This window comes from Chelonus insularis, unplaced genomic scaffold (assembly GCF_013357705.1).
Source record: "Chelonus insularis isolate UGA/USDA-ARS -01 unplaced genomic scaffold, ASM1335770v1 contig_395_pilon, whole genome shotgun sequence".
Taxonomy (NCBI): Eukaryota; Metazoa; Arthropoda; class Insecta; order Hymenoptera; family Braconidae; genus Chelonus; species Chelonus insularis.
The window spans coordinates 95,434-123,423 of NW_023276550.1; the positions used below are offsets into that span (position 1 = coordinate 95,434).

Below are 27,990 nucleotides of genomic sequence, written 5' to 3' on the forward strand. Positions count from 1 at the left end.
TGATAAGTAAATAAAGTGGAAAGCTGAAAACTGCGTTGATCAGCAAGGAAACAACAGCAGTATAACGACACACAAGCGGTAAACTTCACCTCGTTTCTGGCAATTACAGGGGATGCCAGAATCCGCCACAAGAATCAACCCACACCGTGGTGAAGCTTCAGCCTGAGGCATGTGCGCGCTTCTTCCTCCCCATAGCTCCTGGCATTTCCTTCTTCTTCGTCTCCTCTTCATTCAAGCCCCACATTCTGTTCTCCTTATTCCACTTGGCACACACTAATGCGGTATCACAGAAGCCCAAACACCCGGACAACTTTGACTCCGTCGCGCTCGTTCACACATGCTTGCCCATGTTATCGCACCCTCTCGCACCGCGAAATTAACCCCTCCCAGTCTAGAGAGACTAGAGAGTCAAGGGTCTATTGGAGCAAGAGAGATACTTACACTTTGGGGTGATAAAAAGAGATAGAAATATCCAGACACTCCCTCCAACACTCTAGAATTGAGCACCACTGCCTCGCCATGTTCCTGAAGAAATTACGCCATTGGTTGTCAGTTAATTCCATGCCATCATGATTGGCTACATCAAGGTACGCCTACTAGTAGTCAACTCCAGTTCTGCCTTTCTCATTTTCCCTCTCTTTTTCAACTCACACGACCAGTACCTCGCATACTCTTAGTTTCCCCCGTGAAACCTCGACCATCAGCCGGCTAGTAGTAGCTCGTACGACCTACAGATCACCACGAAACCGATCTGAGCATTTTTCCACTCCAACTTGACGTGTTTATTGTTACAATAAACTGTTTACTATCACGATTTGTTGGATTATCATCTGAACAACATCATTATTATTGTTTTATCAACACGGTCATCTACAGTAGTAAATTAATTAGAAAATTATGTGAAATTAATTTAATTATTGCGTTTAACTTATTGGTAATTAGCTTAGTAATTAACTCAATACCACAAGTGTGATAAGAAAGCAATGAAGAAGACAATTATGCAAAGACATTAATCATTTTTAAAAAAAAAAACTTGACGTTTGTGATGTGTTTATCTTTCTCATTATGGTTTCAACGGTGTATTTACATTATCAGTTTTGATTAATATTTAAATATAAGCTGCATTACTTAAAGTGTCAAATAAAAAATATATATAAATATATCAATTAGACAATAAAAAGTGGCTCCATGCAATCAAAGTGATTATTATTTGGAGAAGATTATTGCGATGGAGTCACAACCACTTTTAGAAACATCATCGCAAAGTAGCGAAGAGATGGTTCTGCCAAAACCAACTAGCAGCATTCCAAGACATAGCATCGATTATATTTTACAACGTGCTGGACAAAAGAGAACACATCAAGAGAGTGAGGAAACAACGAGGGACACACAAGAGAGTACTGGTAGCAATTATTATTCCATTAATTAGATTAATTAGTCTAAGAAAAAAAAAACATAAATAAATAATAATTTCAAGTAAAAACTTGATCAATAATTATTTATAAATGACAGTATCTCACTAAAGTCATGATAATAATCGGCTTAGTTAATAATAAAATAAGAATAAATGAATAATTTATGAATCATGTCTATGTTTAATATATATAAAATCGTGATGATTGCATGAGAAAATAAATTTCGAGGGCAAAATGAGTAGGTAAAATGTCGTAGGTAGAGTGCACACAAGAATGATTGTGAATTCGCTTGGTTAAGTCAGTGCATAACATTACAATACACGACATGGGGAGCAAATAAGCGTCCGACGGCGACTAAAACGTACGGTCCGCACAACCCTCTCGCGATATACACGCTCAACTCTTGCTAACCCATACCCAAAAGTAGGGGCGCACGACGCAATTAATCACGACGATAATCAGAATTAGGAGTCCAACCGCAAGTTTAGATTGCTCTGTGCGGTGAGTTGAGCCTGAAACAATTGGACAACCGCTCAGCAAGCTTTGTTGTTAAATAATTTATATATTTAATTAGGTTAAAACTTCAAGACTATTCATTTTTCAACAATTCTTAATGTGATATCCCATCAGCAAGAATTTAATCAACACATTAATCTGTTCATCAAACAACAAGGAAATGTTTTCAAGTCAATCATCATTTTTCTTTTCATTTTTTTCTATTTTTAATACTCATTTTTGAGAATGAATATTTGAAGGATTTATATTAAAAGAAAAAGATCATTAATTACTGCTGTTTTGAATAAAAATTAGAGATGAATTTAATGTGAGTTCTTTAAATGGTAAATTAGATTCATTAGCAATTTAAATGTTATAATAAAACAGAACTATTATGAATGAAGTTTATTGATTTTGAGATAATTCAAAAATTGTAGTTGTTTATTTAAATAGATTTAATAGTTTGATAAATACAAAAATTACAGCGTGAAGAAAATAATTATGCAATTATACCGAGAAATAATAATTGAAATAATTTTTTCTATTTAAAAATACAGTAAATGATTGTTGAACTTTATAACATCAATTAGAATTTAATAATAATAATTTTTAATAATTAAAAAAGTCAAAGGAAATTAAAGTAAGTAATTATTAAGTCATTAAATAATTCTTCAGTCAAACATAAAGATTAATTTTAAATTGAAAATAATTATTTTATCTTTATTCATATTAGAACAACAAAAAGGAATTGTTTTTTTTCGTTTTAGGGTTTTTTATAACGACTTTTGTTGTCTGTCTATAATTATAGGTTTGATAAATTCGAAGATTTGAAAGGAAAAAAAAAAAATAGATCGATAAGAAATATCACATAGAAGGGAAACGATGAAACTTACAATGCGGGACACGTGACGTAAAGTTGCACACACGAGGCAATGTCAGCGTATAATTGGAAAATCGTTACTATCGCGGTGATCTTGTGAAACCCGCGCCTGTTGCCACGACTAATTTGTCGTTGAGACTACTGCAAGTAAAACGATACCTTCGACAAATGAATTGTCTACGAGCTACAAGAATAATTATGATCATTATTTCATTATTATTATGCAAATATACATAATGTGTATAGATACAGATGTACATGATGATGAACATAAAGATGTGAAGCATAAAAAAAAAGAAAAATAGAAGAATCATACAGAAAAAGCTGCGAACGATACAAATGTATATACATTATCATTATTTTTACGACAATGATATATACATTAAAATATTCAAATAATTCTTGTTTTATTCCGACATTAATATTCCATTAAAGAAGTGCGCGATTAAACGAGTAAATTGAATGAAAAAAAAAATTCGCATAACCAAGAACTCAATCTTGTTTCACTAATCGAATTATCATTAATTATGATACCGCGCACGAGAATAAAAGAGAAGCTAAAGCCCGTATATATACGAGCTACTCGCTAATAAGGAGAAGAAAAAAAAAACCATGACAGAAGTAAAATGAGAGAGAAAAAAAGTCGAAAGAAAAGAGACAAGACCGCACTTTGAGAGTTGAATTGACGTGTCTACTAATGGATCGTGGTCTTCCCCATATCTCCCTCATTTGGTTTCTCTCTCTACATCATCATCCTCACTTAGCTCTCCTTTTTTCTGTTGACCTGTATAATCTTAAAACGACGCAGCGTCGCTTAGCTCGATAAGTCTTTTAGGATAGGAGAGAATTATTGGTAGCAAGAAACATTCAAGGAATTTAAGAGAAAAACAAGAGGAAAAAATTTAAGTGAGTTGGTAATTAGTTTTACGATATGGCAAACAAAGCAAAATAATACATAATTAAGACAGAGAACGAGAATATTGATGTTGAAGGTGGGGATAATGTCTGTATTGCGGATGATGATTCTTAGTTTATATTATGCTGAAGAAACGCAAGTTTCATAAGATTAGCGAGGGTTGAACTGTGAGTAATAAGTGGTAAAAATACAGAGAAGCCTCATAAAACTCTTTGTTACGGATAATTCTGATCGCGTGACAGTGCCACAGGGCCACAGAGCAATTACGTGTAATTTCATACCCGTTTATATAGCGAATACCTTGTTTTTCGGCCATAAGTCACACTCCCAGTGGAAGCACCTTTGATGGTAGGAGTAAAAAACAAACGTTCAAATAAAACCAATGAAACCAACTCACTGGCAAACTGGTTGGCTGCCAGACTGCCAACGTGTTCAACGACTTATAACACGATCAAACTTATTGAAGTAAATTAATCTGATCGCTAATCTATTTCCCAACTCTACATTTACTCCATCTGTTCATTAAACTCCTATCATACATTCAAATCTTTCTCATCAACTATCTATTTCATCAAATTACGTGAATCTTCATAAATTACATAGCTACTTCTATTACCTCAACTTTATCTTACTTTTGTATTTTATTAAATGCTTCATTTTTTTATAATACAAAATCGAAAAAACAATCTCGCAATTATTTTGATATTATTTTATATTCGTGAGCTTGAAACGAATAAAAAAAAAATAAAATAAATCCCTTGGCAAAAATAAAAATTTAATTATTTTGTTAGTGAGGAAAAATTAACTTTTAACGGCTTACAAAATAGCACAATCAATATTATAGTTCTGCTAAGTGTTATTATCTTGGATTTTATTATTTTATCAAGTGGTTAATTTTTTATTGTTACAACAAAGGAAACAGGCCCTTATTTATAAGCCATGATACATTAGTTAAATTAATTCCTGTGGTGAGAAAAAATTAACCTTTAATAATTGAAAGAAAAAGAGAGAGAGAGAGAAAAAAAAAGCAGAATCAATAAAATAGTAATTAAAATAGTTTAAATAAGTAAAAAGTTTTTCACGCAATAAAGAAATACCTTAATAGTTTAATGACTTTGTGAGTCATAACAGTATCTTTGTCTAATTCATTTGAAATAAGTTTTTAATTGAAAAAACTATATCAATATAGATACAATCTCACTTAAACTCCAAAGTAGAATTTAATTGTTGTAATAAAACAAAAGAAAAAAATAAATTTATTTGATTTATAAAAAAAAAGAAGAAAAAAAGAAAAGTAACTGTGATAAGTAATAACAATAATCAAAGTCCTGAGTAAATAAAATAAATTACCTTGTATTTAATTAAAATTTTTTTCTCAGTGTACACCCGAGTATTCGAAACAGCACAAACTCCCTCCCCGTTGCTAGGACACGTGGCGAAACGGAAGCAAATCGGTAGGTTCTCGTACGTGGACGTGAAGGTGGTACGGCATGCTGATGAAATCGATCAATTTAACTTGACTATATCTGTCTTGCAATCCCAACTCGAACCCAACAACAATTCTCAAAATCACTAAATCCAATTACCTAATATATATAATACCTAAAAATATATTCAATCATTCCATCAACTATTGAATCATCATAAAAAGGAAACTTCATTGATCACCATAAAATAAAAATAACACAAAACTGAAGATGTTGAGATTGATAAACCGACAAAATGATTTCCCTCCTTTGCCGAATAGTCTTCGTTATCTCGACGTGATCGCGAACGATTTAAGTGAATTACCGACTCGATCAGATCTCACAGGTGAGAATGACAGTTAGATGAATCAAACATAGACGATGGAAAGCTATTTTAGGTGATTTAATGCGCCAGAAGTCCAATCATCCTCAATCGAATGTGTTGGACACGAGTCGTAATTAGTTCATCAACATGGACGAGATCTAATCCGACCTTTCTTTGTCCTGATCGTTTGCCTGATGTATTCGATCATATACTGCATTGCATGTGTACTACTAGTGGTACTAATGTGAGAGCAAGTGAAACAGAAAAGGGAGTAAACTCGACACATCGTCGGCAACCTGATGCCGCTAGAGATATCCCAATAAAGCTCGCACGCCACCAAACAATTAAATTATTAACCAACAGCGATAACGAGGCATGGTAGCGCTGATTACTATTATAATAACGTCCCCTTACTATCACGTTATTTTTCTCCTTTGTTACAATATTTTTTTTACACTCGTTCTCTCTCTCTCTCTCTCTTTCTCTTCACTGCTTTCACTCACTTGGAACATCAATAAAAATAAACTTGTTTAGTTTGGAATTTTATAGGTATCAAGGGACAAAGAGTAAGAAAATTTCCATTTTATGCACCGTAAAATTTGATTTTAATATTTGATTGGAACAGCTTCGATTTTTATAAACACACGCTTTTTTCAGATAATAAATTCATACTCGCTGTAATTATAGATCATGCAGTTAATTAAAGATTTAATCTAATGAAGAATTTAATAATTAAAAAAAAAAAAAATGAAAAATTGTTTACTAAGATTTGTTATCGAGATTGATGTATTATTATAATTCATTGTTTTATATTATATTTATTTGAGAAATGATTAATTTTATTTCATTATTTATTTGTATCTTTTTTTTATTTTAACCTTGAAATAATAAATGTTAATTTTCTTGATGAATAAGTGAGGAAAAGTAGAAGATGTGCATTGAAAACTTGAAAAATTACGATTTAACTCTTGGAAATAATGTTTGAAATTCGATAAGAACAGCTGCTTAAGAGCGTTTTTACAAGCATATCTAAGATAACAACAACATTATCACCATAATTATGCGCGATACTTTACTAGAGTTAATCTAAAAAATTCTCTGGAGATAAAAAAAAAGAAATTATAAAATTTGTTAAACATTTTTATTGAGACCATTATTGGATGTTGCTTTTAGAGGGGTTCTGACTAAAAGAGATAGGAGTGCAGAGAAGAAGAAGAAGAAGAAGAAGAAGGAGGAGAAGGAGGAGGTGGTGGAGGACAAATAATGCAAAATAACAAAAGTGAACGAAGACGAAAAAGAAGTATACTATAAATTCCATAATCCTCTTTGGTGTTTGATGGCGGTTCGGCGACATGCACTGCACTTCCTCTACTTTGATACATCCCGATACGTGCAGATTTATCTGCAGCAAAAATGATTAAATAACTTACTCAAAGACGAAGAGAAGAGTATAGATAGTATGTGAATATATACATATATAGATGAAGAAAATTACGGATAAACTGATAGATGGATGAATATACTTAGAAGGAAGTTAGGTAGAGTGAACCAACATGTCGATAGGTGTTTTCCTCCTGCGGAAACTCTGCAATTATATGCACTAAAGCACTGGTAGATAGTTACCGTTAGTTGATCGCTAATGAACCGTCAATTAATAAGCCGCGAGTCGAGTTTAATACGGTTAACTCGCAGACATCAATTTACTCGAAAGTGAGAAGTGCGTTGAGAAACTTGTTTTCAGACCATTAACATTATTTTTTTTATGCTTTACGACAATTTAATTAGACCAATAAAAATAAGTTGAATTATCTTATTAACATCTGGATTAAAAATATTGAGGAAATCATTTTTAGTTCTTTTTTTTTTATCACTCAAAAGAAATCTTAATTTCCTTAATTCACTTCTTATTATTATTAATTATAATTATTTTCAGTTACTTCCAAGTAGATATCAATAATTGGTTCATTTTAATATCGAAATGGAAAATAAATGAAGAATCAAGCACTTTGAGTTTAAATATTCTTCATTCAAAGATATATGATAAAAGTGTCATTTTTATAAATATAATTAAGAAAATAATTTATTCAAAAATGAGAAACTTGTTTTGAAACATCGACATAGTATTATTATGTTCTCTTAGTGTTTACGATACTTTAATTAAAGCAATAAAAATTATTTGAATAATTTTTAATTGACGTTTCCGTTAACATTTAAAAAATCTTCTTTTATTTAATAATAATGATAATAATGAAAATAACAAAAAAAAAGGTACGTTAAAGTCGTCTTATCTTTGAAACACAAAATTTCAAGGGTTACGCGTGTCTTTCATTGGCTCAAAGTATAACTCGATTAAGTCGAAAGAAAATTGACGATGAACGTGAAGGCGTTTCGAATTTATATATTGAAGATCAGTGTGTTGGGCCATCAGACTCGCTCCGACAAGAGTATTCAGAGGAGATTGTGGTCCTAAGTGTTCGTCCATTACGTTATCTCCACGTGTCAATCTCTTAAGTAGCTAGAGGACTAAACTAGGACCCCCTCACACATACACACTACCGTTGATAAAATCTCTCGTTTCTCTTTTTTTCACGCTCACCAAATATATGTATATACGAATATAATATATAACCTTGGAAAAAAAAAATCATGCTATAGCGGGAAATATTTCTCTGATTTTATCTAATTTATTCTACCAATTGATACTTGTTGATAAGAGTTAGGAATTCAATTAAACATTAAGCATGATAACATCTACACCTCGTGAATTTAATCAAAATTGTTCCATCTGATTGACAATTGACTAATTAGTAATTATTGGTCATTAGACTCTATCGTAATTACCAAGATTAAAATATATACTTTATTACAAAATTTTTTACCTATCTTTAATTAGACTCTGGATACCATCATCACATAAATAAATTCAACTATGGGCTTTCATATGTTTATAAGCTATTTCATTTTATATTTCATAAATCTTGAGTTTCAGTAAATAATTATCTGGCTTTGATTTTTGTTTTTTTTTAATTCACAAAAAATGTAATTAAAGTTTTTTTTTCGATCCTTGAACTCATGGCTGTTGATTATAAATGTCTCATTCTCGTCATGAAAATGATCAAACATTGACATTAATTTTAAATCTTTTTCCATTTAATTAAATCATTATTTATGTTATTAGCAATTAGAGCCATTAGGAGATGGTTGAGAAGTGATAATACTCGTATACACATCATTAAGAATAAATTAAATGGTATAACAAGTTTAAACAAATAGATAATTTTGTAATTTTGGGATTCCCTGCAATTATACAGTTTTGTAATTTGGTATCAATGGTTTAGGAATTTTTTTTTCATTTTAATACCAAATAAACAGTGGAAAAAAATTCAAACTAGACCTCCGTACAAAAAATTTATTTGAATGCACTTAAAAAGTCTTTAAATATGACGTCATCCAATTGATTAATATTGCAATCAGTTCTTTAACATTTTAAAATGAATTCAAAATTTTGGAGTACATTTTACATACTCTAAGATGCATTGAAATAAAACACTATCATTTGCTGTGTGTGTTTGAATTAAAAATAAACAAAAAAATGTTTTGGTAGTAAAAAATTAATTTTTATTATTTAATAACGGTTTTCTGAAGATATTTTTTAGAAATATCGTCATGAAGAACAAATTTCTTTACATGAAAGATTGTTTTTTCTTTATTAAAATAATTTTAAAATTAAATAACGAATTGAGAAAAAAAATTTAATTAAACAATAAAAAAATTATTTTAATGCAACGATAAAAAATGAAATATCCAATCAAAATATCAATTAGGATGCATGTGGAGTATGTTTAGTGGTAAAAATAATTGCGTAGGGATAAACAAATTTTTTTAGAATGCACAAAATTTATATAGTTGGCTACTATTTCGTGATAATCATTAAATATTGATAGTTGGTGATGAAAGGCAAAATTATTAGCTTGTTAAACTAACGTGGCATTGGAAAGTGAAGCATAGCATGATGATGTAGTCTCGGTGGCTGTTTATAACCCCGCAATTCGATGCGATACACGATGAGAGAAGGTTAATTGTGCAGTTAACGAGACCCCGGTAATTTGTCCTCACTATATCAGTCCTGCTCTTCTCTATGGCTTCAATCACTTTAACTCGAAGATAATGGAGAATTTGGGAAAGGCTAATAATCATTTATTCGACATAATAATACCCTAGTTTAATAATCTACTGTAAAAAATCCCATTACCAAAAATACGTAATTTAATAATAGTTTATTTTGGTTTTATTTGTAATTTTAGTGTAACGAAAATAAAATTAACTTTGTAAAAGCATAATATCTAAAAAGAATAAAATAATTTTCTTTATAGGCGAAAATAGCTGTAATTCAACGGGCGGTGGAAGCGATGAGGATATTAGTACTGCATGCAGTGATGATACTAATGCATGTGGTAAGAAGAAGCACCGACGTAATCGAACAACCTTCACAACTTATCAGTTACACGAACTCGAACGAGCTTTTGAAAAGTCACATTATCCAGATGTTTATTCACGAGAGGAGCTTGCAATGAAAGTGAATTTACCAGAAGTTCGAGTTCAGGTGAGTTTGATTGGCTGATTAAAAGTATAACAATAATTATAGCTGATTATAAAGATAATTAAACATGCCGAGTTTATTAAAGAAAATTTAATTAATTATATCCGGTGACAGCGATAAAACCACGCAGTCGCGTGCGTCAACATATCGATCAGAAAGTGCCTATTTCCATCCTCCTCACAACACTCGTCTACACCACAACTATATACTTATGTACATATAATATGTAGTTACTCTCTGAGCACTCAATTACACCTACATTACTTGTGTACGTGGATTTAATAATCTATCTATAACTGGACATTTCACGTTTGCCTAAATTAATCCAACATATAAAATACCACAAATAATTGACCGAATCGAGTAGCCACAAGAGTCGGTAGCTGACAGAGAGAATTTTCTCTCTCTTTCTCTCTCTAGAGTGAAATGGAGGCTACGTCTGCTGCTCCAAGAGAAAGAATAGTAATTAAAAATTTTAATTGCGTTTAGAAGCTGCCATCGTGTTCATTCTTTCTCTTTACTATTCTCCTATTTTACTCTTTTTCTCTTTATGCTGCTACTCGACTCTCATCGTCGTCGTGTGCCCATGATTCAAGGCAGGACGAGACTTTTTCCAATTTTCACTAAGTGGAGACGGACTTTTTCGCTCGTTTATTTTGTCCTCTCAGCGAGTGGGTACTTCTGATCCCTTAAGCTTATTACTCAAGACTATATATATTTTTTTTTACCAAAGTTTATATACGTAGTAGACTACGACGAAAAAAAATAGAAAAGGAGAGAAGCAAAGACACGTGGATTTCATCATTTTTAATTGACAACAAGCTTCACTCGTGTCAGATTTATCCCCGTGTATAGACTAACGTCCAAGTGAATTAGGAATTCCCCAAGGAAACAATTATTCATGAACAAATTGAAGGGAATTGCACGTGACATAAACCAATGGAGATCACATAACAATAATAACGATGATGATCCATTCCACTAATATAAATGATTAGATACATCTCGAGCTAAAATGACTATTTAATCTTCTATTCCACTCAGTGATTGGATGTCCTATCAACTCTGGCCAGAGCCATTAAATCGTCGCGATCACGACGCTAATTTATTCTGAATCAGCCGCGGTTGTGACAAACCCCTCTCTCTCAAATGGAATTCAAAGTGCGCACGTCTGTATATCGGAATCTCGTTCGCAGGCGCCGCCCTCTCTTGTACTCAATTTTCGTTGCCTCGTGCTTTTAATGTGAATATATTTTGTCCGATTTCAATATATACCTATCAACTCACAATCCAATATTTTATCAGTTACTCGTGATTTTTATTTTCAAAATTATTTGACTAAATTGGACAACTAAATTTCTTCATTACTTTCTCTTTTCATTTAATTATTCTTTTATTTTATAACAAATAAAATATTTCTTCTAATTATTTCTTAGAAATAATAATTTTTAATTCTTATAAAATTAAACGATCATTTTTTTTTACAAAAAATAATTTAATTTTAAAAGATAAATAAACTTTTATCATTCTTGTTTTAAGTGAATTAAAATTATTTTATCTAAAGAGCAATTAAAAATCTCGAAAAAAAATTACTCACTTTTTAATAAAGACATTTAATGTTCGAATTTATTAAAGAATATTAAAATTAAAAAAAAATTATTTTGATTGTAATTATTTATTAACAGTTGAAACATTTAATTAAAATTTAATTTTAATTTAAAAAAAAAAAAAAAAAGTATCATTTCGTGAGCAAAAGTAAAAATAATATTAGTAGCAATCAATTGGAATTTTAAAAACACATTCGAAGGTCCTTTTTATGTTTTATCTCTGATATAAATAATGTAGATAACGTGTCTCATGACATTATAGAAAATTACACTTATAAATAGTGATCATGTTCTTATAACACGAGTAGTGGCAGTAACGATGATTCCTGCAGTATGCAATAAAAGCCAAGTGGCATTTTCTTGTTCTGATGCGCGAGATGGTATAGAAAGAAGCCTCGAGACTACCTCGACGCCGATCCATTATATTACAAACCTATTGTCGAGACCTACGTATTACCCTTCCTGTCACGCGATCATTTTAAACCTTTCCTTTTCGCTCTCTTTCATGCTCTCCTTTTTCGTTCATCGTATTACACAGCCAAGTAAAAGATACGATAGCAGATAGATATACCTTCGTAACTAATTTGACGATTTCGTTGCTGACTTTGTAATCGATACAGCATTTACCTTATTCTTCAACATGAAATCGTTCTTATCAGTTTTATAGATCGTGAAGTACATTGAAAAAATTTTACAAATCAATTCACTTTTATAGTTTCATTTTTTCAAGTACTTTATTGAATAAAATACTCCATTATAGAATATTTTTGATTTTATTTATTATTTAAATGATTAAATAAAAGCTTCTGGAAATTTTTATTACTTGTGATATTTATAACAATGTGCATGGCAACTTGCAAAACAACTATAAATATTTATTTTATCAATTTATTCGATGTATAAATCGAAAAGGTATTTTCATTCATGTAATAAATATCCAGAGTCACTTTTAAAGTGATGAATATGCATTAAACATTTTTTAAAGTGAATAATAAATAAAACTTATTGTAATGTTTTCTTATTTCTACAGATGAATAAACTAGTTTGATAAAAAAATCAAGATTAATATTGTTAAATAGGAAAATATTTTTCAAAAGTCAGATTATTTAGTTCGAGCTGTTAAAAATCAAAGAGAAAAGAGAATAAAGTTTAACTAAATTATGAAATTATCTACGATAAAGTTTTAATTAATTTTTCTTTCAATAACAACATGGTTATTTATCTATTTATTTATTGGATCATAAAAATATTTTATTTTTTACTCAACAAAGTCGGTTAACTCAAATCGGAAATTAAAAGGTATTTTCTCCATCGTGAACAAACTATTTTCAGCACGGACCTATTTTGGTCAACATGAAATTGGCAATGACAGATCTGACGGTTGGAAACGCGTGGAAAAGAGATATACGGAGGATGATGAGGGAAGAGAAAAAAAAGGAGATTGATTTTTCGCGGTACCCCAACTAATTTGAAGTCCAATCGTTTGGCTTTACTATCTCCTCTACGTTTTTTTTTTTCCTCATATTCCAACTCTTCTTCATTCTCGTTTCGTGATTCAAAATAGTACAATTGACAATTGGAATACATCCAATTGCCAACAACACCCCTTCTTCTTTTTATTTCGTTTTTAAATCTCGTGATTTATCATACTTTGTATATTTCCTTCAAACTCAGCATTTTAATAAATCCCCCAACCTCGTGATACAAGCTAATATAAATTTTTAATAACAAATAATAATGTTATCTAACATTATACTTTACCATGAAATAAATTGACTCAATACTTCATAACCAACATATCTAAGTTCCAAAACATTTTTATTCCAACTTTTACTCATCTTAACTCGCGACATTTTGTCATAAGAAATCACGCAAAGGTATCAGATGGACTTGTATCAGATAAATAAAATAAAAAATAAAAGTCATAAAGAAATATTTAAAGTGATATTATTTAGACGGTTGGCACGGTAACGTCATGTACTGTGTTACAAATAGTATAACGGAAATGACCGAGTTGTTAGCCTTTTTCCCATCAATTCATTGAACAAGATCGTTATAAACAAATCAGTATTAAAGGATATCCTCACCTACTGCACGCCCCAACGTAATTCACTCGAGTGTTTAATTCGATCTTATTGAAGGCTGTGCAGGTAAATCGGAACAGTTTGAATGTTGCGCGCGTGGTACCTCATTCGCGTGTAACTGCTGCAACGCGTGTCACAGGTGAGTGACCACGCGAGACGGTGTATACACATGTTTTCTTATTGTTTATGTATTTGTGCATACATGAAGTGCTAAATTGATCACGCATAGCTGAAAGTACTTTTTGAAATGGGTGTAACCATGACTACTCATGTGCAGTTGTTGTAATAAAGTACTCTATTATACTGTAATATGATAATAATTGTTATAATGCGATAATGTTCACCTCATTTGAGCAAATTATTTTTATATTTAAATTGAAATAAGTGGAAAAAAAGCATCTATTTAATTGATAAGAAACTCTATAAGTACACTTTGAGATAGGAATAAAAAATTACTTCTTAGGAAACAAAGTCTTTCAACGGTGGCTTTAAATTTCAACTAATTTCATAAATTGTTTGATAAATATTACGTGATGGTAAAATTTTACAGTCATTTGTTAAATTGATTATTCTCTTTGAATTGAATAAATATAGTATTTAAATTCATTTGAGGTAATTGTTTCAATGGAACTGGAGTTGGTAGATAAAGATTTTTAATCATGACAACTTTTTTGGATTTTTTTCCTAGAATCTTATATGAGTAATAAATATCACCAACAGTTAAATAAATAATTAAAGTTAACAATAATTAAATTTTATCTTCAACATGAATTACTTTATTATACATTATTGTGTGGTTATTAAATATAATTCTTAGTAAATTGTTTTCAAAAATAATTATGAAAGATTTTTAAATAATTATTACAATGTCATGATAATTAAAATATTTCTTTTAATTATGTAAGTTTTGTTTAGTTTACTTTAGTCTCTAATACTCCTAATCGCTCTGTTAGTTGAATAACTTCTGGATCATTTCACGACAATTTGGGACTCAAATCTTCTTAGGATGATTTGTATTATAAATTGTGCAAGTCACTGCTTGACAAATATTTTTTTAAGTGTTGATACATTTCAGTGACACTTAAGAATTTAATAACCTCCTTCATTTGAGATTAGATTTTCAATTTTTTCACAAACATCATCCAATAATTATTTAAACAATCATTTTAAATAAATATTAATTAAAATAATTAATATTTAATATGAAAATTGCCTAAAAATGTTGACTGAATAATTTTTTATGTATTAAAAAAATTAGAAATTTATTTATCGATAGAAAATTGAATTAATCTTTTTGAAATTAATTTTAATAAAGTTAGAAAAATCTAGTGGTCTTAACAAATTAATTTTTCTCAAGTTAATGTAGCTTATGATATCAATGATTAAAACAACATATTAATTCATATAAAAACATACAAAAGAAATTACTGAAGGGAAAAGGCAAAGTCTCAATCACCTTGGGAATCAACATAATCCCCTTAGCTTTATATATTGATGATGAACTCTAGACGTCGTCATCCAAGCGTGAACCATAAGCTTCACGCCTTAGCAATAATAATGATGCCAATACATATGAGCGACACCATATAAATCCGTTTAGCTTAGAGAAATCGGTGAGAACAGACGCACTGGACGGTCTAAGTTTGCCCTATTTGATGATAACCCATAAGCAATGTATATGAGTCGTGGCAAAATGCGTGTATAAATCAAATTAACGTTCATGCAATGAATTGTCGCTTATATTTCGATAATAATATTTGTGTAACTATTTATGTGATAGGTATAATAAATGTCACGAGAAGTAGTTTTTTTTATAAAAGAACATATAAATTATTCGGATGCTGAACTAATTGTTCCGGTGCTTTCTTGAGGGTTAGATTCACGCAAATGTTACTCGTGTTTCAACTATTGAATCGAATGATAAGCCGAATAATCGCTACACGCAAAGTTATATTATTGTTTCTCCGAAGCATTATTACATGCAAATACTTATACTTGTTTTATTAAACAAGTACCGTTAAAAATGTCTTTATTCAAAGTTGTTTTTTTGAATTTGATTAATATCGAAATGAAGTCGAAATCGTTTAGTTTTTTATTGGAAAAAAATTTGTTAAAAAAACAATGTATATAAAGAAAAATAGTAATGGAATTTTAGACAGTCAATTAGAGTGGGTATTGTACCATTTGTATTCTCCATTGATACCTCGCACACTTTCTTTTACGAATTTTTTTCACCGTCGGATCGTGGGTGTGTGATGTTTTCAAGCGTAAAATAAGATAATGGCCAAGGCAAGAGGCGCAAAGTTTCCGAGGGGGGTGAGAATGTGCCGCAATATTGGGATAAAGAGTGAGGGGGTGAGTTGTCGGAAAATAGCAAAGACCGTGGGAGGACTGACACCTGCCGCTTCTAAGGGTGGTAAAAGGGAAAAAATAAAGCGGAAAACGGAGATATCTGCACGACGAATGGAGGGGTTGTTTGAAGAAAAAGAAAACTATAAGGAAGAGAAATAAATTGTTTCAATAAGAAAGAAAAATTAAAACTGATCGTTGATTTAAAAAGTCATATTTTATTTTCAAAATTCCAATCATAAAAATATCTCTCATTTATCATAAACAATGGACTTTTGTTTTTAGCACAAAAAAAAAATCATCATAAAAGACAATTAAAATTAATAACAAAAAATTTCATATTACTACCACTTGAAATATGATTTTCTTTTTGTTTTTTTTTAAAAAAAAAAACAAGCTCATTAAGTTGAATAAAAAGCATTGTTTGAGGTAAATTGTACTTCGCAAGCGGCTGAAAATTTTAATTAACATTATAATAACACGACAAGTGTTCGTTAATGACAAATAAGACAACAAGAAGCAAGATTTTATTGAATTAAATATTAGTAATGATTTTAGGAAGCATTTAAGGTAACCGCACTCACATTAATCTCTTAGAAAATGAGATAAAGGACGAATATATACATTGCTATATGGCTGAAGTTTAAGTGTTGGTATATATAGGAAGTTCAGTAGAGAAGCACACGAGCGTGTACAAGGTTTAACTTTTGCAGTGCCGTCTAACGAGTATTATAATCACTGTCGCGTAACTCAATATTGCCCCCTCGATATGCTAAACTCCGTGGAATATAGTGTTAATAGGCGTGGAATGGCACAGGACAACACTCCCCCGCACCTATTAATTGCGCTTCACCCTAAATGCAAATTGTTCGAAATTGAGCGAGGGCTTCTCGAATATTTGGAAACTCCATTACGAGGCCAGTGTTCGTCCTTTCGTGTTGCAGTTACCCAGACCACGTACCACGTACTTTGCAGACTACTAACATCCTGCGGACGTTAAGGTTCAACTAACGTTTTAGGGATAATATTAACATCATGTTTCCCTCAATTATCAGCTATTAAATTCCTCTTTTTGCTATTTTCATTAAAATTCACATTTTCCATTTAACAACCATTTGCTGGAAACCTTATTTAATTGTAGACATGAAGTGGAAAATAAATTAAATATTATTCATAATATTTTATATTATTTATCAGTTTATTATTAAATTCAAAAATTTATTCACATTTTAATTTTATACTTGAATATTATAGTTAGCTTTAAACAATTAAATGAATAATTTATTTTGTGTTAATAAATAATGAATTTTTAAATTAAATCTTAATTTTGAAAACTTCGAAGATTAAAATTTTTTTTTAAAAATACAATTGACAAGAAAAAAATTCAATTATTGAAATTAAATTCATCGTTAAACTTCTTTTTTTTTTTTTTTATTATAATGTTTAACATTGGATGATAATATTTATCTTTCAATAAAATTGCATCACAAAGTTGATAAATAATTTGATATTAATTAAAATTGACTGAATTTTAAAGAAATTCATTAAAATCATCCTTTTTCGTTTGATGTCAACATAAAAAAATTACTTTTTATTAAAATCCTAAAAAAAAGAAATAAATTAAGAGTGATATTTTTTTAATTACCTTAATTTTTCTCAATTCTTATTTTTCATTTATTAGAAATATTCATTTAAATAAAAAATAAATAGCTATGTAATTATTGCAAGTTGTAATAATAGTTTACAAAGCAAGAGAAAAAAAAAGAAACACGTTATTGAGAACTATTGCAGCACTCAATAATAAATACTTAACAATAATTAAATCAATAATTAATTAAACAAGCAAGAAACATTCTCAATGAAATATTAATTAAAATAATTGAAATCCAAATACTTTATGCTTGAACGATTAAAAAAAATTCCCGGCAAATAAATAACAAATTGCTGTTATTAAACTGAACTAAATCTCATCAGGAATAAAGAAAATATAATTGCTAGCAATAGCTATAAATAAAAACTATTATCAGTTAATGAACGTTTTTTCTTACTGTACATACGTGTTTATTGGTTAAATTATTGACAAGGAATTTTCATTAACTCTTATTCAGTCAGCAACATTGACGAGTGATTGAAACGTAAGCAGACAAGTGGCTAGTAAATTGAAAGTAGACTCATTTCTCATTTGAGGCAAGGGTAGATGGAGTATTTAAAGAGAAAGGTGAAGGCTACAGCAAGAAAAGATATACGAGTTCAACTGAAAGATTAGCTGTCTGTCCGAGCAGAGGACTGTGGCTCAATTAAATACTCCGTTTTAGCGCTTGACTAAAAAGGGTTGGCCACACAAACCCTTTTTCCTCCCGCATACTGAAAGCTTCATTCTCTTTCTCTTATTTAGTCTCTCTAGTTTCTCTACTGGCCCCTCGAGCATCAATCATGTCAGCAACCCTTTACCAAGGGCGGTTTTGCTCTCCATTGAGACAGAGTGTTGTGCTCAAATACAAAAACACTTCATTTGGCAGATTAGCTGTTAAACACTGTGGGGCCATGCTACACGTGTCATAAGAGAGCTAAACTGTTGCTTTTTATTCTTATATTACACACTTTTTACTTATTATTTACCATTACTATTTGTTTTTAAGATTAATACTTTGTTAGGTTCTAGTCAACTGTAATTAAAAGCTTCGAGAGTAATTGATATGAATGAATAGTGAAATAGAATTTCTATTAATATGCCAAGTAACCATCCCATTTATTTAATTACATTTTTTTTTAAATTAATTCACTCGCATTCTTTAGGATTAATCTCTAAAAATAATTACTAATCATTAAATGTTTTAATAATTTTATTAATCATCATCAATATGATTTATTTACTTTAAAACCTGAATCACATAAAATTACTCCAAAATGATTGATGGATTCAAGTTATTGAGGCTAAACCAACTTTTGGTAATATAAAAATATTAAATTATTATATTTAAATTCAAAAGAATTAACAGATTAATATTATGAAATAATAATTAAATAATTAATTAAAAAATGTCGATAAAATACCATAAAACATCCTTTCATCAATCCTTATGCTTTCATGATACAACGATATTAGTTAATTGATCCCAGTTGGTGGTAAGTTAAATCACACCCGTTGTCAATACCATAAGCTACCGATATGTCATGAGAACCAATCAAATTACTCAAAAATTTACCCAAATAATCAAACAGTCAATTTTTTACTCAAAAATAAAAGGACATCATAAAGATCTTTTTGATGACAAGGATTTAAACGTAAAATATATGAAAAATTCATCGACGCTCGTTTTAATATTCTCGATAGCAACGAGAGCAAACGTCGGACTGAACTGCTTTGTCGGCGTTTATACATTCGAGGCCGGCAATTAACAATTAGCTGGCGGTCCTTGTAATCGAATTACGAGGTCTATTGTCGGTGTCCCAGGTACAAACGTATTCAATTCCATCTAAACCTTAGTTCACCTTTTTTTTCTTCTTCATCTTTCTTTTCCACCCTCTTCATGATGCCCTTATATAAGCACGTCTCTAGCACGTCCTCATCTAAGATCAAATTTCTAGCGGCTTGCAACGCAAGATGAGCTGCTGTAACTCATGATGAGAACGTATATATACATAAAAACATGATGCAAACTGCAAACCTACGCGATCTTGAGAAGGATCTTTTACAAAAAGCCAGGCCGAATTCTCATCCCTCTTGCTCGGATGAACGTCACTTTGTGAAAATATATCCGTTTCAAAGTTGTAGATTTTTCAGGTCGTTGTTGCTCTTCTGTTGGAAAATAGTATGCTCTATAAAGTCCACAGCCACCCCTGAAGACCAAGTATCTTCATCACTTGAGACCCCAATAATCGTGGGGGATTAGTGACGCCATGGATTTCCCTTTTGAAAGGTTCTCACTAGAGCAAAGATCACTTGATAATATATCTATATACATCAGGACTTCAATCTTTGACGAGAAAACTTGATCTTTGGTTGTGTCATGCTTCTATTAAGGGAGAGGGTCTTATTGGTCCTTCGGTCTCCGGTGGTGATAATTAGTAAGAAGTCTTGGCAGAAATGCAACAGTCGAAATGTTGTCAGTTGCAGAGAGACGAAAGTGTGTGGTGGATGGTAGTAAATCAGAAGATATTCTACGGTCACGAGTATTAATTTGGTTCCCAGGGCCAGTGGAAAATCGACGGGAGAACTAGAGAGAGGAAAGAGCAAGCCTTGAGGGCTAACAGATTACTACTGTCTACTACTCTATTTTGCTCTTTCTCTGATCTACTTCGCGTATACGCTACCCTGCCAAGTTAATAATCATCAAAAGTCACAGTGTTTGCCGAGGGCGGGCGCCCTTTGTACCCGCACGCGTGCTCCTGACGCTAATATGACTCCGTTGGGATTTATTACGAGTTATTATAGCGACATTACATCCTCGAGTTTCATGCTGACAGAACACACAATGTATATTTCTTGCATTGGCCTCTTTGTCGTCGTTGCGCAAAATTAAACGAATGAACCTCATATATGTGTGCAATTGTAATGAATAAATATATATATGGAATAGCTAATGTAAATATATGACGAGTGAATTTTGAGATCATCATAGCTAAAATGTCGACAAATGGTAGTAATTACTTTCAGTAATATTATCTTTGTCAAAGGAATGTAAATTGAAAAATTAAATGACCTAAGACAACTAGTTAAATGGGCTCCCTCTATTTCCGTGACTGGGACACACATTGTCTCGTTGTCAAACAAAGGATGCATTCAGCTCTCATGGAAACAATGCACGAGCGCGGTGTCAAAATACGCAGACCATAAGGCTAATTTGGTGCATTAAAACCGCGAAAGCCACTATTTTTTTGGTTTTATTTTAAACAATACCCAGAAAGGATATAGATTGTTTAAAGGTGCTAGATGCAATGAGTTCAACGGAAATCAGGTCTTTATAATTTTCAATTATCAGTGAATCAGTTATGTAATAATAAATTGAAAAGCTTCAGCCTTTTCTGAATATCAATCATGAATTTAATATTGAAAACTATATTTTAAAAATCATTTTTTATTCATCAAGAATTTATTAAATATTTAACAAAAATATTTCAAATATTCTTTTAATTGGAAAAAAGGATTGCAATTTATGGTAGCTCTTTTTTTTTTATTAAAAAAATATGATTATATTTATTTAAAAATAAGGAAATAGTAAAATATATAAATTCTGTAATATTAGAATTTTATGATAACTTTTATAACGAATGAATACTAGTGAAATATTCAATAAAATGCATCCAATTACCTTTTTTATTTATAAAACATGATATCACAATAATTGTCGAGGTTATTTATTATACTGCAACCTTTTTTTTTTAGCTTTAATAACTTTTACAATTTTTTGGAGCAATATTACTACATAATTAAATTAATATTATTAAAACTATTTGAATAATTTAATTACTCTTTTCGTTATGTTATTCAATTATTCGAATAAATAAATAATAAAAAAAAATTACTTAAAAAAATTAATTGGCGGATTTAAACAACAGAATAATATTAAAGATTATAACTAAAAAAAAAAAATTATCAAAGACCTCCAAGTAGTTGGAATGAATTTTTGTTTTGTTTATTAAGAAAAGGTATTGAAGCAGAACATTGACTTCATCATGTATCACAGACAACCCGACGATTTTTTGTCCGTATAAAATAAACAATGTAAAAGAGACACCCGTCGGTAAACATTGGTAAAAGATCCACCCTAACAAAGACGGCACACTCGAGAGCTTTATTATTTTCCAGTACTCCGCATTTTATTCTTATTGTAGAAGCGCAAAATCGCGTCATGTTTGAGAAGTTATTTGTATCACATTAGTATTGTATCGTGGACAAGACTGGGTTAGAAGCAGGGCGTTGGAGTGTTTAAGGGTGATTACACGCGACGACAAGGGTGGCTTTATTGGAGGAGTTTTGTATCAGGGGTTCTCAGATTCAATTATCAAAGTGATGATGACAATATCACAAAAGACTATCTATTTTAGCCAACAACAACTTTTATGAATTCATTAAAGAAACAATTTTTGAGATTAATTGAATTTTTGTTTCCCTTAAAACACTTTATCTTTCACAAAAAAAAAGAAGAAAAAAAAATCATTATTTCATGATTATATTTTTATTATTTAAAACATCAATAAGCATATTTATAAATAAAAGTCTTAATTAAATCACAAGTTGATTATTTTATCAAATATTTATCAAAAATATTCAAAAGAAAAAATGATGTAGAATAAAATGAATGCATTGTTGACTTTTTTTCATCTTTAAAAGCATTTTTAATATTTGAATGGCCCACTTATATGAATTATGATTTTTTAAATAGATGCTTTTAGACAAATAATCTGAAATAAAAAATGAGAACAACTGCTGAAGATTGAATTTGGTAGACAGTTTGACATAGGGTGTATAAAAAGCGCGGTGAATAATAGACTCCAACCCTCTCCAAATAATATCTCTCTTTCTAACTCTCGTATAACCTACTCATACCTTTTTTTTTCCTCCTTTTCTCTAGAATTACGGAATGTCTCTTAGGCTTATTTTACAATCTACCCCAAGTGGTAACATCGATAGCACTTTAATGGACTTTGATCGTATATTTCTCGAATGAAAAATCACCATCTCCTTTTGCCAGATCACAACAGAGTTTCATTCACCCTCAAATAGATCTAAAACACGTTTACATTCCTTTTAACACTTTTATTTATCTCTTAAGAATTCCTGCGGTTTTTCCTTGTCATTTATGGCTATCAAGCTGTATAATAAGCTACAAAATGGGTGGGATTTGGATGAAAAAAAAAAAATAATAAACCAACAAATGACATGATGTGAGATTTATTTTATAAACCGCGCCCTCACAACTCTTTTAACGTAGCATTAAAGCAACGAGTGTCTATATGACAATGGAGTAAATCTGTTAATACATCGCAGAGATGACAATGTGTTCGACACTGCGTGCAATCGTTACGAATACCTTTTACCGTCACTAATCCAAATGCAATGAGGCCACACGAGCTATGAAGATAATGTGATCGGTGTCCCGGAAACAACGTGAAAGAAGAGGGCATACATGAAGCATTATTCGAAAATGAACTCTGATTTTTCGCGCGATATCAAATATATTACCGTTCTCTTCTACCTCTTGAGATGCATCTTCAAGTACCTTCTGTCGTTACTTTTCAATGACTTTAATGTACGTTTGATATCAAGTGGATGCTAAACGTACGTTACTCACTGATCTTGAAGATAAATTGGAAAATATTTCAAGCGGAAATATTATTTTTTAGTCAATCAATTTTTTTCTTTTTAAACTCAAACAGATGTAAATTCATCTCGTTTTGATCCTTCAAACATTTTTGTCAAGTGATAAACATTTTTTTTTTCTATCTTTTTCGAAATTAAATTTAAATATAAAAAGTTTTTTTATTCTTTGGAAAAAAATTTTTTCAGTTGATAAATTAATTTTTATCCACAATGACTGATTAAAAATAAACCATAAAATTGTTATCATTTACTTTTGATGGAAGAATAAAGATATAAAAACACTGAAGAATTTATTATTAAATGTTTTAGCAATTTTTTCATTAATTTATCATAATTGTTATAACTATGAGCTGAATAAAATTGTCTAAAAGCTATAAAATGAATTTTTCTTTAATAATAAATAATAATTTGAGATATTAAACGAACATTCTCGTAAGCAATAAAATATAAACTTTTCTCTCAATGTACAAATTCAAGGAGAGTTAAATCCACCTAAATGAGTTTACGTCGCAATATCATTGCCGATGAAGAGAAATAAGGAAAGTACTTATATACTCTAATAGATTTACCGTTTAAAAAGGTTAAACTGCGTTAGTCCGGTTCTTTATATTTCCGTAAGATGAACGACAGCCTCCGCCGGCTGCTTGACTCTCTTCTCTCTATCATCTCATTTCTTTTTCTATCATATCGCGCGTGGCTATCCCCCATCAGCAAGATATTTACGAATAAGAAATATATAGAACACAACAGTTACTTTCTAACCGTCACATCGTCGTCAGAGAGATAAGAGGATGAAGTAAAATTTACTTATTTTCCCATCATTTCAGCGTGGCATCTTGTCTGTAGTCTTTTCTCATTCGCTGCAGCGTTGAAAGAAAATTGCCTCTCGTCATAAATAGAATATCATCCTGATGAGCTCGGGAATGTCGTCTTCAGGAACGTCTTTCTTTTTTTTTGCATTTTTTTTTTGTTACTTTTATACTTCCTCATCTTCATTGTCTATTTTCTTTTTTCTCGTTTACTCTCGTGAAGATAAGCAAAGTATATTCAATTTACTTGGAGTTATTATCAAAATAATATTTTCTCCTCATCGCCGTCAGGGCATAATAATTATCATGATTACTATGATTATTATTTTATTTCGTTTTTCAAATGTCTTTATAGCTAAAGAAATCATAAAACTCCATCATATAATAAAAAAATATATATAAGTTGGCAATCGAGTTTATATATATCTTTATATTCTAGAACTATTACAATAAAATCTTGATCTTTTTCGACATAAAATTTATTGAAAGTTGACTTTCTGGAAATGACTGCGCCAAGTGGGACGCGCATCGAGTTTGACGTCGCGGCAGCCTGCCAACAGCAGCCATGTTACAATAAAGAAATCAACATGGCCGACTTGCAACCCCTCCTGCACAGCCTTAGGTCCAACAAGACCCTCTCGCTCACTTTCGATTTCGCCCTCGAGCTTGTTACCCTCCTGATGCCGAAGGAAGGGTGGACCGACAAGATCCCCTAGTCTACTTTCTTACGAGCTAGTTTAGGGGTGGACCAGCCCGCTCCGCCCAGACGTTTTGCCCTTAGCTGCTTTTCTCACTCATCGGCTCCTTTTTTATTTCTCATTCCTGACACTTACAAAGAATAAAAACTCTCCACTTACTTTACCTTCATTATCCTACTGGTTTTCGTACTTATTCTTTCGATCAAATATTCATACGACTTTTCATTACTTTTAGAAAATCTTATTTCACCGCAAATTTCATCAATACGTTGCCTAATCGGCTTCTCCATCGCCTCCATTTCGTATTCATTCATCAGAAAAATATTCATTTAAATCTTTCTCATCCAATCAAGATGTCGAAGGGGATTTTATAAACGCCAGATAATAAATGAAAATATTTATTACAATTTAATGTGATAGACAATAAATTAAATCAATTATCCTAATGATGATCAAAAAGTCGAATAATTTTCCATCATTATGCTGGAAAGTATAAAAATGTATTATTCATGAAAATCTAGCCAATCGTTTGAAATTTAGATTTATTGACCCTCCAGAAAAAAACGTGTATGCAAAATGTTCGTAGAATTTTTAGCATCTTTAACTGCATCTGAATTATTACACCTGAGGTGGATTGGTTTTATTTGAATACTATTAAAGTAATTATAGCTAACAGCTATTTAGATACTTATTAAACAGGAATAAACATTTTCCACTTATTTGTTAGATAAAAATTTTTCTAAAACAACATTTTATCACTTTTAAAACAGCACATTACCAAAAATCTCATCGATATGTCAGCCGTAATAGACCGTTTCTGCTAGCAATTACTCAGCAAACTTCTCCAATGAACTAAGAGAGCTGCAGTAGCCTGGTTGAAACTATCAATTAGAAGATAGAAAGGAGATACCGCGCGATCTAGTGACTCTACATATTAATATAATGCATTACCTCATTTCAAAGTGCTACCGTGTATAATCTACCTATGATTATAGTTCACTGTCTGACCATTTAATTGACTACTTTCATTTTTTTCAATCATCATTCTTGGAATTATAAAACGAAATAAAAGAAGTTACTAAAACGTTTATTGATCAATTTACTACCTTTTTTCCAGGTATGGTTTCAGAACAGAAGAGCCAAGTGGCGTAGACAGGAAAAAATGGAAGCTGCTAGGCTCGGAATTACGGAGTATCATCATACTGCTGGCATAAGGTAGCTATTCAGATATTAAAGATACATTCTTTAATAAAAGCAACCTCAAAATTATCTCCATACTCAAGCGAAAAAGAAATCTCTTGATACACAAAAAAAAACCCTCTTTTTGTTTTCAAAGTAATCCCCCAAAGCAAGATTGGTCTCCATTGATCAGAAATTGTTAAAATACTTCTTTTAATTGGTAATAAATCATCATCTATTTACGATAATTAGATTTTTTTAATTGATAAATTAATGTTTATACCTGCTTTAAAAGTAATTGGTTACTCTAAAATAATTTATTGCTCCAATATTAATATCACCTTGGAATAAGTTGTTCTAAATTAAGATTCTTTAGTGAACTACCTTATTATTGATTAGAATAATACCAAATTATAATTAGTAATTGATAATAGATAAATAGTAAGATAAAAGCTAAGTTTATAATAATTTTGTCCAGGAATGTTGGAAGTTCAGCACTAGGTCTTCCAGGCGATCCATGGTTAACACCACCAGGATTATTAACAGCACTCCCTGGATTCCTAGCAGCACCTCACACCGGTTATCCTAGTTACCTAACGTCTCCAAGACGACTACCATCACCTCCAAATGTGGCTTCTGTTGGAAATGGGATTCCAGGTAAAGACTAAATTAATTGGCAATATAAACCCCTGAAGCTCAATAATTTTAGTAATTGTAGTTCGATTTTACTGTCCTTAGGAGCACTGAATGGAGGAATTCCTGGAATTACAACAGTGGGACATTCACAGCCATCACCAAGTCCTCCAGGTCATGATCCAAGGACTTCTAGTATCCAAGCCTTAAGGATGAGAGCTAAGGAACATGTTGAGAGTATCACCAAGAGTCTCCAGATGGCAGGATGAAGCTGCAATGATTAACTACAAGACTAGACTAACGTACCTCGAGATTTTTAAATGATTAATCGACTTTCTAGTCGAATGCAGGGAAATTATCAGAACAAATTAGAGTCAAGATTCATTTCCTTCCGTCGCTGTTACAAAGACTTTGTATTGGAGGTTGCAATGTGCAATAAAAAGCGACGACTGGAGTCTAAGACTAATTTGAAAGAATTACTTTCTTATGTCTTTGAAGAACTAATAAAGACAGTGTAGGAATAAATATAAATAAAGACTATTTGGTGATAATGCGCGAGTTTGATGATCAGAGTGTATGCCACAAACTGAAACAAAATTCAATCGCTGCTAATTAGAAGTATCCAGTATAAATAAAAAATAAAAATTAAAAAAAATAGATATATAAAATGATAAATTTATATGTAGAGCATGGCTGAAAATGAGGATCATCAAATAAATTGGTTGAATCCAAAATGTGCGAGTTTATCTAGAAAATTTTAGTCTAGACACACAAGACACACAACAATCAATTTAAAAAAACAAAAAAAAAAAGAATAACCAAGAGAAAACAAAAGGTGAATAACATTCATATAAATAATATTATACAGTATTAATAAGTTGTAAGACAAAAAAAGTGGATTGTGTAGCAAAATAAACGATGTTGTGCGTCGGGGACATTGAAGAAGAGTAGATACAAAAATAAAATAAAAAATTAATAATTTTATTTGTGTAATTAATAATCCCCAGTGAGAAAAGGTTGAGTACTGCCGACATACATGATGCTTTTTAATCAACCTTTTGACGCGCAATGAACTCCTAAATAAAATAAATCGTTGGAAGGTAATATATGTTTTTATCAAAACCCTAAAAATGAGAGAAGTCCCAACGTCGCTACCGAACGTCTATTTGTATATAATTTCTCGTGATGAAATAAAAATTTGATGTACATA

The 27,990-nt window shown here is 30.9% G+C and overlaps 1 protein-coding gene across 3 annotated transcripts; it reads left to right on the top strand.

The window, feature by feature from the left end:
* The first annotated feature begins 707 nt into the window (after positions 1-707).
* On the top strand, positions 708-27,990 carry LOC118067651 (retinal homeobox protein Rx1-like). Of its 3 annotated transcripts, none has more exons than XM_035084501.1 (5): positions 708-1,403; positions 9,871-10,100; positions 26,086-26,183; positions 26,626-26,804; positions 26,886-27,990. In XM_035084501.1, exons 1-5 carry the CDS (start codon positions 1,229-1,231, stop codon positions 27,047-27,049), a joined length of 846 nt encoding a protein of 281 aa, XP_034940392.1. In that variant the 5' UTR covers positions 708-1,228; the 3' UTR covers positions 27,050-27,990. The 3 variants fall into 3 exon arrangements, with proteins under 3 accessions (XP_034940392.1, XP_034940393.1, XP_034940394.1); XM_035084502.1 differs by having other exon boundaries at positions 708-1,397; XM_035084503.1 differs by having other exon boundaries at positions 26,866-27,015.